The sequence below is a fragment of the Furipterus horrens genome, unplaced genomic scaffold (genome assembly GCF_987537825.1).
Source record: "Furipterus horrens unplaced genomic scaffold, mFurHor1.1.pri manual_scaffold_1, whole genome shotgun sequence".
In the NCBI taxonomy this organism is placed as follows: Eukaryota; Metazoa; Chordata; class Mammalia; order Chiroptera; family Furipteridae; genus Furipterus; species Furipterus horrens.
In genome coordinates this window covers 39,130,579-39,143,167 of record NW_028327171.1, presented here as the reverse complement: position 1 = coordinate 39,143,167, position 12,589 = coordinate 39,130,579, and the positions used below count along the sequence as shown (strand labels likewise).

The 12,589-nt window shown below is 35.3% G+C and overlaps 1 protein-coding gene across 5 annotated transcripts in view; it reads left to right on the top strand.

Annotated features, from left to right (window-relative positions):
• TBL1XR1 (TBL1X/Y related 1) overlaps positions 1-12,589 on the top strand; it is a 139,434-nt gene that overhangs the window by 111,478 nt on the left and 15,367 nt on the right. For all 5 annotated transcript variants that reach the window (XM_090274051.1, XM_090274073.1, XM_090274066.1 and 2 more), the window contains 5 exons: positions 377-509; positions 861-1,002; positions 3,569-3,632; positions 3,720-3,817; positions 5,053-5,113. In XM_090274051.1, coding sequence (XP_090130177.1) covers positions 377-509; positions 861-1,002; positions 3,569-3,632; positions 3,720-3,817; positions 5,053-5,113 — 498 coding nt within the window. The remainder of the gene's footprint in view (positions 1-376; positions 510-860; positions 1,003-3,568; positions 3,633-3,719; positions 3,818-5,052; positions 5,114-12,589) is intronic.

Here is a 12,589-nt window from a genome sequence, read left to right as displayed (position 1 = left end):
AAGCTCTGACATGGAGATATAAAGGCAGCTCTTATGTTATATGAATGATACCAGCAACCCCTACTGGCGGGAACTCAGAATAGTATTGACATGGGTTATGTTTAATTCAAACCATTTTATCATTTTAGTCATGTTTTGTGGGTCTAACTTTCACATTTCTTCTCTACCCTCACCCCCCCACCTCTAAACACGCACTGATATATATATAAAATCTTTTGAAAGTAGTATGGTCATACTTAACTAAAGATAAGAATTTATTTTCCATGTGGTAAGTACCATGTAGTCAAGTTACAGTGTGTATTATAAAGGAGGTATTTTTACCAATATGTTGTGATACTACCTAACTGGAATTTTCCACTTGTTTCATATGCTGCAGATAACCATACTGATATGATGGAAGTGGATGGGGATGTTGAAATCCCTCCTAACAAGGCAGTCGTGTTGCGCGGCCATGAATCTGAAGTGTTCATCTGTGCCTGGAACCCCGTTAGTGATCTCTTGGCGTCAGGGTATGCATCTCAAAGTGAAACTAAAGTGGATTTTAAAAACTGTCTTACTGAACCTGTTATAGTTTATGAATACATTATTTATGTTTTCAGGTTTCTGTGGTTGCTTGTTAGTGGTCATTTTGCCTCTGTAAATCATCATTCCTTTATAAAGTAATCTTAGAATTTTTCATTAAACTTACTGTTTCAGGAGTGCTTAGGGCCCTCAAAATGAAGACAGAAAATGCTGGATATGTAAATTCTGATACTCTTGTTTGTTTTGCCATATTAGCATTAGGGTATAAATACATTCTTTTAAATTCCGGGATACTTGGGAATATTATGAGGATGTAAAATGTATTGCATACTTTATAGGTCTGGAGACTCCACAGCAAGAATATGGAATCTTAGTGAAAATAGCACTAGTGGCTCCACGCAGTTAGTCCTTAGACATTGTATCCGAGAAGGAGGGCAAGATGTCCCGAGCAACAAGGACGTGACCTCTCTAGATTGGAATGTGAGTATCACTGTATTGTCCATGGTGGATGTAGTTACTCATGTAATTCTCAGAACCTTAGACTAATGGAGGGTTTGTCCCTTTGTTCAGATATTTTTGGATTTCACTAACTAATGAGAACAGCAAATTAGAAGTCTTCATTTCCAAATGGTGTTAAAAACAAAGGCTGGCCCTCGAGCAGTCAGACCAAGGTTCAACTTGCAGCTCTTTAGTTTATCTAACAGCAGAACCTCCGTAAAATCGATGGTTGACCACCCTGTGCTTCATTTTCCTCACATGTATAGTAGGAGTGTGATAATGGTACCTACATAAGTGAGGTAATAGGTGACAGTCAATAACAGGCACATACTAAGTCTTTTAACCGGTAAGTCCTTTGCAGGGGGGTAAGAGAAATCTGTATAATAAAAACATGTTCTTGTTTTTCTCATTTTGCTGTGATCTGATGAAAACTTCATCATCAATTGCCTTTTAGGGACCGTTATTCTAGACTGCTTACTTCCAAGCTTTATTCTAGCTATAGTAATCTTATACATATATTATTTAACATCTTTCAGGGATAACTTGACTGCTCTGACTTACCATAAAGTTTGTTTTTATTGTTGATAAAGCTTCAGCCTTTTAGTTTCCGATACATGATTATTATCTTTGTTTCTTTCTATTCCCATTATTAATATCTGGAGAATTTGCATTTTTAAGGTTCCTGTATATTTTCCCTTGTTCCGTGTTATTTTTTTCCGTCCTTGTAACTTTGTATCCATTTTTTACCTTTCTCCTGCCCCCCCCCCCCCCCAAAGAAGCCTTTTTAGATTATTTCAAGAATTTCAGGGATCAGCTATTCTTTCCTCCGCAAGTGAGCATCCTTTCCTCCTCTGGCTCCTCCTGCTTAACAGCTTTTTGTGGGGCTTTCCAAAGGATCTTCCACATCGCTTTGCAGGAAACGAGATCTACCTTTAAAAACGATTACTATGGCTAAAGTTCTGGTTCTATGGAATTCCTCCAGAACTCATAGCTAGAGTTTTTTGTTTGGCTTTGTTTTGTTTTAAGCATTCTCTTCTAAAATTCCCAGTAATGTATTTACCCTTCCCCTTACCAAGTTGGCAGTTGTAAAATGAGAAGAGGTTAATAACACTGCAGTCTTCTTTGGTTGCAGGGTCAATACTAATATCTTTTTAATATGGGATTCTGTCTTAGGTCAAAAACCTCGTAACATTCTTAAGCTATTTGGCTTGGAGACGATGTTAATGTAATGAAACTTCGAGTTTACGCTGAATAGGATGGTAAACAAACGTTGATTTGTTGAGCTTAGTGATTCTGAACTGCAAATTATGGTTTTAAAACATGGACTTTTCAAAAATATATTATTCACTGTGTATTTGAATCTTCCACTGAAAGGCAAAAACAATATTCTTGATTAATGTTTCTTTCTCAATGCCTAAAGCAAGAGCCTGACATATTTGATGTTTAAAGTATTCTTTTCCAACTTTAGTGGTCCATGAACTAAAACATTTGGGGACCGTTAGTTTAAAAGGAACCACCCCCATTGTACAGAGTCTGGAAATACGCTTTTGCTGTTGGCTTCACCATGGCTGTTGCTTCCTCGTATGGAAACACAGGGGGTTTCTAAATCCTGGCAGGACTGGATCTACAACCCCCAGAACTAGCTAGTGTATGTCACTTAACCTGTATAGCTAAATGGCTTGAGAGGTCTGAAAAGGACAGTGTTCTCAGTGCCCTTACCAAAAAGCATTAAGAAAGTACTGGGTAAGGCAGGTTTTCATTCTATGTCTGCAGTACGGGGTATACTCATCCCAGCAAAAGTCTGTGTCATATACTCCGTAACTTGCATTTCCATAGAGGATTAGATCTGTTCTTCTGTTGTGCCATTCATCAAGGCAAGGCACAAGGGAATACAAGATTAGAGAAATTGGAATGGATTTTTCCTTGTAAATTAGTTCTGGGCAATTGTACTCAACTTCTTTTACTATCAAGTCACCTACACTCTTCTCTGCCTCTTTTTCTTGTGTTGCATTTTTTATTGGTGGCGACTTTTATATCTGGGAAGAATTAGGAAGAAACATTCAATGATATTTAAGAATCTGATAATCTGAAACAGCAGTATTGTTTGTATCATATAACACATTTTGTTTAGGCAGTAAAAGATTTAAAGAGGGTCATATAAAAACTCCTAATCATAATGAAATATTTCAGAAGGTTTTGCTTTTTACTCCTAATAAATCATTAAAAAGTTATGATTTTGATGTCCTCCCCAGTCCCCCAGCCTCCCCAGCTTTGGCTGTGTGCACTCCCAGGCATGCAGGACAGTGATGTGGGTTTTCTGTTCCAGGGAGTTCTGCTATTTTTGAGATTTGGATGTAGGCTCACACACTGGCTACGTGCTGCCAAAATTTTAGCTTCACATCAGTGAGGGCTGTTTTGTAGGCCTCGGTGGCACTCCCAAACTAAAAAGTTTTGAAGCAGAGAATGTCATTTAAACACGAAATATTTTAATAACAATTAAGTGCCCTTTCTGGATTACATAATTGAAAGAAATGTGTTTCTCTGACAGAGTGAAGGTACACTTCTAGCAACTGGTTCATACGATGGGTTTGCCAGAATATGGACTAAAGATGGTAAGTGAAGCATTTTTCTTTTCATTTGTTGTTGGTCTCTTACATTATAAAGCTTGAATTAATTTTAATTTTTTTTTTAAATATTAGGTAACCTTGCTAGCACCTTGGGGCAGCATAAAGGACCTATATTTGCATTAAAATGGAACAAGAAAGGAAATTTCATCCTAAGTGCTGGAGTAGACAAGGTAAAAGAACATTAAACTCAATTCTGTAAAGGTAAAGGTTCATGTGTTACAGAGTATACTCAAAAGTAATATGCTCTCTGCTCATTACATAAACAATAAGACATTCATATTTGCGAAATTCAGGTAGGAACTGATGATAGTAACAAATACTTCCTTAGATTTCCGGTCAGCTCATTCCTGAACCTACTCATCACAGTGCCTTTTATTCTTTATCTATGTGCCTGCACTCGTCGTTTGTGCTGTAATTTGAGCCATAATGCATGTCATGCTCTTCGCTCCCTCATAAAGTTCCTAGTTTATCTCATCAGTGAGTATGATTCTGGAGTGATTCCGTGGGAAGTCTTAGAGCCAATCCATTAGTTGAACTCCTGGTGCTTAATTGAAAATGTAAGAAATGCAGGATCTTTCCAGCCTTTTCACCTAATGAAGCTGGTAAATACGCAGAGGTTGGAAATATGGTCTTCTTTCTCCTTAATTTTCATAGGTCATTTCTTTACCACACCTCCCAAAATGAATCCAGGTTTAGAATTATTTGAATCTAGGAAAATACATGCTTATAGGTAACTGGGTGTGTTGTCAAAAGGGAAGAAAAGGGCAGGAGGCCAGGACTGGGCGGAAACCCATGTTAATAGCCTTGCACTGTGCAATACTTCGCATCCCCAGAGTTATAAAATCAGCAATGAGAGGAATGGTGAGGATACCCATTCAGATTTATATGCTGTACTTTGATGTAATATAAAAGGCACTGTTAAGTATTACCAAAATTCAAGCTGCCTTTATATGTGAATGGGAGCTTTAAAAATCATAATACGTACTGAGAATTAGCTGACTACTTTGTTAACGAAGAATTTTTCTTATAGCTAAGTAGCTATAAAAAAAACCCTTACATTAAATACACTATTGCAATGGAGTTGTTAAAAGCAATCTAATGTAATACCTGGTACTTTGTAGACAAACCAATAGTTGTCATTTCAACTAAGTTTACTGATGAAAAACCATCAGGGAAAAATTAAAATTGCTTGTTATTCCCCCTCACTCTCCCCCAACCCCCACCTCGAACTCCCACCAGCCCTGAAAGTGGAGTATAGCTTCATTGTGCTATTTGGTAAAAGTAAATGTTAAAAATTAAATCCACCCTGACATTTTATATTGCTTTAAGATAGGAATCTGAACACGCATCTATAATAAATTCCTTTTAACTTCTTGGCAATATATTTTTTTCTTTTTAATATCAGACAACAATTATTTGGGATGCACATACTGGTGAAGCCAAGCAGCAGTTTCCTTTTCATTCAGGTAAGTCTTTACAATTTACATGAGAACTGGAGCTTTTTTCTGTTTTTCTAATTAAACTTTTAACAGCATGAATTTATTTAAAACCTCAATATATCAAATATCAATCTTGTTACTAGTTCTTTGAAGTGCTGGTGTTCCATGACTTTCAGATTGTTAATTGTTAGAGGATCATCAAAAGTTTTCTGTGAAATATACCATGATAAAGCATTTTGAGCCCTGGTCAATGGTAAGGACATAGACTTTTGAATCAGGAGATAAGGGTTTGAATGTCAGTTTCACCCCCTTAACAAGCTTTAAGACTGAGTAAGTCACTTAACCTTTCTGAACCTCATTTTCTCTATCTGTAGATGAAGGATGATAATAAAGGATGATAATACCTATCTGTTATGAGGATAAGACAAGTAATATATATGAAAATACTGCACAAGCCACAAACTTAGGTATTGTTATGTCTTATTTGGGATTGATTTATATAAATCAGTCCACCCATAGACATAAAATAAAAATTAAACTTTTCCAGTGTTCTTGTAACTTTGGTGCTATAGATGAATTTTTCCTTTTAAAATATTTTGATACTTAAATTGATAAATCTGACCCTCAAAATAGTGTGCTCCATCAATCATGATGTATAGGTGTGCACCAGCCATGCAGCCAGGTGAGCGCAGACCGGTGGCTTTGAGGACCTGTGCTCCTTTGCAGCCAAGAATCCTGGTACTTGCTCTCAGCAAGTTTCCTGATGACCGTAGCTGATAGTAAACTAGAACAAAATGCCAAATAACTATCAAAACAGTAGTTTTAGTATTGTACTGCCTGATTTAAATGCTGTTTTCAATATGGTGGCTGACTAAAGTAATTATCAAGTCTTTATAACATCTTTTTCATAGGGAGCGACACAGCCTCACTTTTAAAAACTGAAACAGCTGCTGGTCATTTGCCTTTTTGCTTGTATTTAGTGTGACTCAACAATCAAATAAGGTACAAAAATATTTTTCTGCAGTATCTGAGTAACAGTTTTGCAAGCATGATGTTAAAAAACTCAGCTTGATTAAAGCTTACCACATTAATAGGCATTTACACGTCAGTTTTTGTTCACCTTTGCTTCTAGTCTTTACCCAAATAGAATTCTGTTAGGCCTCTGGATATTTTGTGTAAAAGTTTCCCCTACCTCCTAGAAGTGATGGGATATTGACAGAAGTGTGTGTGTGATACTGCTACTAGCTACTGTATAATGTCTTCCTTGCCTGTGCTAGAGAAGCTGCTTTTTGTATACATGATCCTATTTGGTCCTGGCGACAACCAGATGAGCTGAATGGAATTGAAGTCATTTAAAAAGTAAATAGCAAAGGGGAAAAAATTGGAATTATTGTAACAATATAACCAATAAAATATAATTTTTTTTTTAAAAAGCATTTTAACTTTAAAGTCACAACAAAAAAACAAAAACAAAAAAAAAGTAAATAGCTTTTTTACCCATAGTAGTCTTTCTTGCCGTACGTTTTGGTTTTTAAAGAAGCTTTATTGAGGTATAATGACAAAAAATTAATTACAGGGTGGGGCAGAAGTAGGTTTATAGTTATGAGTGCACGAAACAGAATTCTTGTATTGTTTATCAGTTATTGTATTACTTTCCATACAAACAACTGTAAACCCACTTTTGTCCCACACTGTATATGTATTTAAATATGTATTTAAATTGTACAATTTGATATATATTGATATAATGTATATACTATTGAATTCATCACCACACTCAAGACATTGATTTGCATCTATTGTCTTCAGAAGTTTCCTCCTCTCCTTTCTGATTCCCTTCCCCCATCCCCAGGCAACTGCTGATAATTAGTTTACATGATGTTAACAGTATCACACAGTATGTATTCTTTTTTATAATTCTTTTGCTTTCAATTGATGGGTAGTATTGTGTGTGTGTGTGTGTGTGTGTGTGTGTGTGTGTGTGTGTGTGTGTGTGTAAAGGTACCACAGTTATTCATCACCTATTGGAGCATATTTGGGTTGTTTCCAGTTTTTGCTTATTACAAACAAAATTGCTATCAGCGTTCATCTACAAGTCTTTCTATGAACTTATGCTTTCATTTCTCCTGTGTGAATACCTAGAAATGGAATGACTAGATCATTCACTAGGTGTATGTTTAGCTTGTTAATAAACTGCCAAATTGTTTTCCACAGTATATTTTCCAAAGTGGTTTACATTCTCATCAGCAGTGGGTATTCTAATCTCTGTATTCTTGCCAGCACTTTTTATGTGGTCAGCCTTTTTAATTGTAGCCACTTTAAGTTGTGTGTAGTGGTATCTCACTGTGGTTTTAATTTGCACTTCCTAATGACTAATGGTGTTTTGAGCATCTTGCCATCTTTATGTCTTCTTTGGTGAAGTACCTATATAAATTGTTGGGCCTTTTAAAAAAATTTTTTCTTATTATTGAATTTTGTGATCTCCTTATGTAGTCTGAATGCAAGCCTTTTATCAATTATTTACAGATATTGTCTTGTTATCTGTGGCTCGTTCTTGCATTGTTTTGACAGTGTCTTTGGAGATCAGAAGTTTTTAATGTTGGTGATTCCATAATTTATTAATCATGCTCTCAGAGGTTGAGGTCACTTATTTCTGGTATGGAAAATCAGTGCTATAAATTTACCTCTACTTAACTACTTAGTGACATCTCACAGCTTTTTATTTGTTGTTTTTTCATTTAGTTCAAAATACTTTCCACTTTTGATTTATTTTTTGACCTTACAAAAGTGTTAATTTCTGAGTATTTGAGAAGTTTCCAGATCTTTTTTAACATGGATTTCTAATTTAATTCCATTGTTCCTATAAATGTCATTTAGGTCAAGTTGTTTGATAATGCTGTTCAGATCTTTTATAGCTTTGCTAATTTTTCTGTCTACTCATACAATCCATTGAGAGTGGGGTATTGAAATTTGCCAACAAAGTTGGAAACAGTAATTTTCTGTTCCTTTGAAGCTCTGTATTTTGAAACAATGTTATTAGAGACATGAACATTCAGGGGTGTTACATCCTCATCTTGAAATGACCCCTTCACCATTTTGTTAATGACCACCTCCCCCCCACCCCCAAGTTCTGTTCTCTGAAATCTGATATTAATGTAGCTTTTCCAGTGTTCTTCCAGTTAGTGCTGGCATAGTATATATTTTTCCATCCTTTTACTTTCAATCTATTAATGTTTTTATATTTGAAGTGTATTTTATGCAGGCAGTATGTATTGTTTATTATTCAGTATCAGTCTCTGTCTTTTAATGATAATATTTAGGGCATTTACATTTAATGTGATTGTTGATGTGATTATGTTTAAATTAATCATATTTCTATATATCTTTTTCTGCCACCATTTGAATTAAATATTTTTATGATCATATTTTTCCTTTGGTAGGTTAATAACTAAATTTTTTATTTTAATGGTTGCATTAGGATTTGTAGTATACATCTTTAATTTATTAAAGATACCAGCTACCTTCAAATAATACTTAAAAGGGATTAAATCATTAAGTAGGTTTTGTTTGTATAGCTACCATTTTTAATGCTTCATTCCTTTGCATAGATACATATTTCCATTTGATGGCATTTCTGCCTGAACTACTTTAATATTTCTTATAGTGCAGATCTGAGGATGATGAATTCTTTTAGCTTTTGTACAGCTAAACAAATCGTTATTTCACTGTCATTTTTAAAAGATTTTTGTTGGGTATAGAATTCTGGGATTTGGGGGATTTTGTTTCTTTTAGTACTTTAAAAAATGTTCCATTCTCTTTTCATTTACATTATTTTCATTTTGAAATTGCTACTGTTTTCAACCTTATAATTCTATATAATTGTCTTGTTTTCTCTGGTTTCTTTTTTAAGATTTTTCTCATTATCACTTATTTTGGCAAATTTGAGTACCATACCTTGGTAACATTTTCTTCATGTTTCCTGTCCTTGGAACTAATTAAATCTCTTGGTTCATAGTCCTCTTCAAATTAATTAAAATGTTGACCATTTTTTCAAGTATCCCCGCCGCCCCCCTTTTTTAAATTAATTTTTTTAGATGGGAAGGGAGGGAGAAAGAGAGAGAGAGAAACATCATAATGTGAGAGATATATCAATTGCAGGGACCTGGCCCAAAACCCAGGCACGTGCCCTTGACTGGGAATCAAACTGGTGACATTTTTTGGTTTGCAGGCCTGCACTCAATCCACTGAGCCACACAAGCCAGGGCTCCCTGCCCCCTTTTTAATCCTGACATTCTGGTTACATGTTTATTTAATCTGCTTTATATCCTAAAATTTGATGATGCTCTGTTTGGTTTTTTTTCAACTTCTTTTGTTTTTAAATTTTGGGTTATTTCTGTGCTGTTTCCAAGTTCACAAATACTTTCTTCTGCAATGTCTAATCTGCGGTTTATTCCATCTAGTGCATTTTTCATTTTACATTTCAGTTTTTATCTTTAGAAGCTTGATTTAGGTCTTTTATACATCTTTTCATGTCTCACTTATCTGAACATATGATATATATAGTTGACCCTTGAAGAGCATGGGTTTGAACTGCATGGGTCTATGTATATGCAGATTTTTTTTCTATAAGTATGAATTCATCCCTCCATATCCTCAGGTTTTACATTCATGGTTGCAAACAACCTCAGACGCAGAGGGCTAACTATGCATTTTCCTATACCACTCTCTCTAAAGGATTTGAGCAACCAGGGATTTTGAGTATGTGAAGGGTTTCTGGAACTAATCCCTTCCAGATACTATGAGATGACTGTAGTTGAGGTTTAGGAGAGTCAAAAGTTACACGCAGATTTTTGACTGCACAAGAGGGTTGGTATCTGCATTTTTCAACGGTTAACTGTAGTTGCGATTGCTTTGATGTCTTTGCTAGTTCTCATGTGCTTTTTCTCTTTTATTTGGGCCATATTTTCCTGCACCTTTGCATGCCTTGTTACTTTTGATTGGAAGTGAGGTGTTTTGAATTTTGCCTTGCTGGTTGCTGGATATTTTTGTATTCTTATAGAAATATTCATGAACTTTGTTCTGGAACGCTGTTAAGAAATGGTTTGATCCTTTTGGGTTTTGCTTATAAGATTGTTAAATGGCCGTGAAACATTGCTCAGTTTAGGGCTAATTCTTTCCCAGTACTGAGGCAAAAACCTCAAATGTACTTTAACCAGTATTCCATGAAGTGTGAGGTTTCTAGTCTGACTGGTAGATATAGGCACTATTCCCAGCCTTGCGTATTAGGCATTGTTTTCCTGAATCTTTTTGAGTTTTTCATTCCCAGGTCCCAGCTAGTATCCTCACATACTTGCGCTGATTAGTACTCAGCAGAATATGTGAGTAGGACCCAGTGCAGATCTTCAGAGCTCTCTGCATAGCTCTCTCCTTCCCAACACTCTGTCCTGTGAATTCTAGCTGCCTTTGTCTCCCCAGATTCTCAGCTTGTCTTCGCAAATCAGAAATTTTACCTCTGCCTAGGGCGATTACTGTTTCCTATGCCAAGACCTGGACATTTTTTCAGATTGTAAGCACAGGCAATTTTGAAGGCATGTTGATTGTTGGGTTTCCATTCTCTCAGGAAATCACTATCCTTTGTTGCCTAATGCCCAGTGTCTTGAATTATGATTTCATATATTTTGTAAAATTTTTGATTGTTTGGGGAAGGAGGTAAATATGGTCCCTGTCACTCCATCTTGACCAGAAGTAGAAGTCTACCATGCTTTTTAAATTACTGTATTTTAATTCCCGTACTAAATGTTCTGCATACACTCTTGTATAAAGCATAAATCATGATTATAGATGAGTTACAATGAGTTACCCCTTCGTATCCGTTAGGACAGCTGTAAAGCATAACAATGTTCATGAAGATACTGAGAAATTCGGACCCCTTACACTTTTCTTGTAGTTATGTAAAATGACACATTCACTGGAAAACAGTATGGCAGTTACTCTAAAGGCTAAATATAGAATTGCCATGTGACCTAGTAATTCTACTCCCAGGTATATATACAAAAGAACCGAAAGCAGGGACTTGAACACATTCTTGTATGTCAGTGTTCACAGTAGCATTATTCACAGTAGCCAGAAGGTGGAAACGACCCAGTGTCCATCAACACATGGATGGATAAACAAAATGTGGCCGATATATACAATTAATTATTATTCAGCCATAGAAAGGAATGAAGTTCTGACACATGCTGCACCATCAGTGACCCTTGTACACATTATGCTAAGTAAACTAGACACAAATGAACAAACATTCTACTTATATGAAGTAACTACAATAAGCAAATTCATAGAGACAAAAAGTAGAGATCAGAGGTTACAGGGGCTGGGAGTGGGAGAAATAGGGCGTTATTGCTTAATGGTTTGAGTTTCTGTTTGGGGTAGTGAAAAAGTTTTGGAAATTTAGTGGTGATAGTTGCACAACATTATGAACAATTAATACCACTGAATTGTACACTTAATAAAATGACAAATTTTATGTTACTGTAACCACAGTATTTTAAAATTAATAATGTACTGTACCAAAACCATTGAATTATATACTTTAAATGGATGGATTTTATGGTCTGTGATTTATATCTGAATAAAGCTGTTTTTTAAAAAAAGGTAAACGAGTAATGAATGCCTTTCTTCCCTGTCCTGTAGATTTGTTCATTACTTAACTGCACAGGTTAACAAAAATCAGAATTGGAGAACACAGTAATTTGAATCTTAGCTTCAGGATTTTAAAACTGTGACCCTGGGCAGATTAACTTTTCTTAGACTCTTTTATCATAAGTAGAATGAGACCAGAGATAGCGAGCTCACCCTTTATATATTGCTTACATAAAAGTACATTTTATGTTAGAGGTCTATTTCTGTCCTTAAAGAACTTTTATTACCTGGACTTGTTTTATTTTAGAAATAAATATGAAGTAAGGAGGCGTGTGTTCTTAGATTACACCAGTCTATAATCATGCAACTCATGTTTCCCCAGCTTCCTCCAATGATCTTTACCTGGTTATCCAGTTTGTTTTTCTTTTGTTTTGAACCTAATGGTGTAATTCTTCGAATGTTACTTCTTATTTTATCCCACCTAATAATTTGCTGACAGCTCTGTATGAAATTAATACTCTTCTGTATTATGACAGATACTTGGCCTTCATTATAGCATTTTATTATACCTTTAATTGTCTTCTAAATTAATTTGATTTTTTTTTTCTTAACACTTGAACAAATGATTTACCTAACGAACATTTTGTTAAAAATTGTTTTTGAAATAGCTTAAGTAAGATATTCAGTGTCAAAACGAAAGTGTAGTATAAGTAGTTCCTGAATCATATTCCAGGCACAATTGAAGAACCTAAACCAGGTAATCCAAGAAAGGGAATTTAATACAAGGAAGTAGTTGCAGAGGTGTTGAAAGAGTGAAAAACAGAGGAATATGAGATAACTCAGACTTCTAAAAACTGCCGG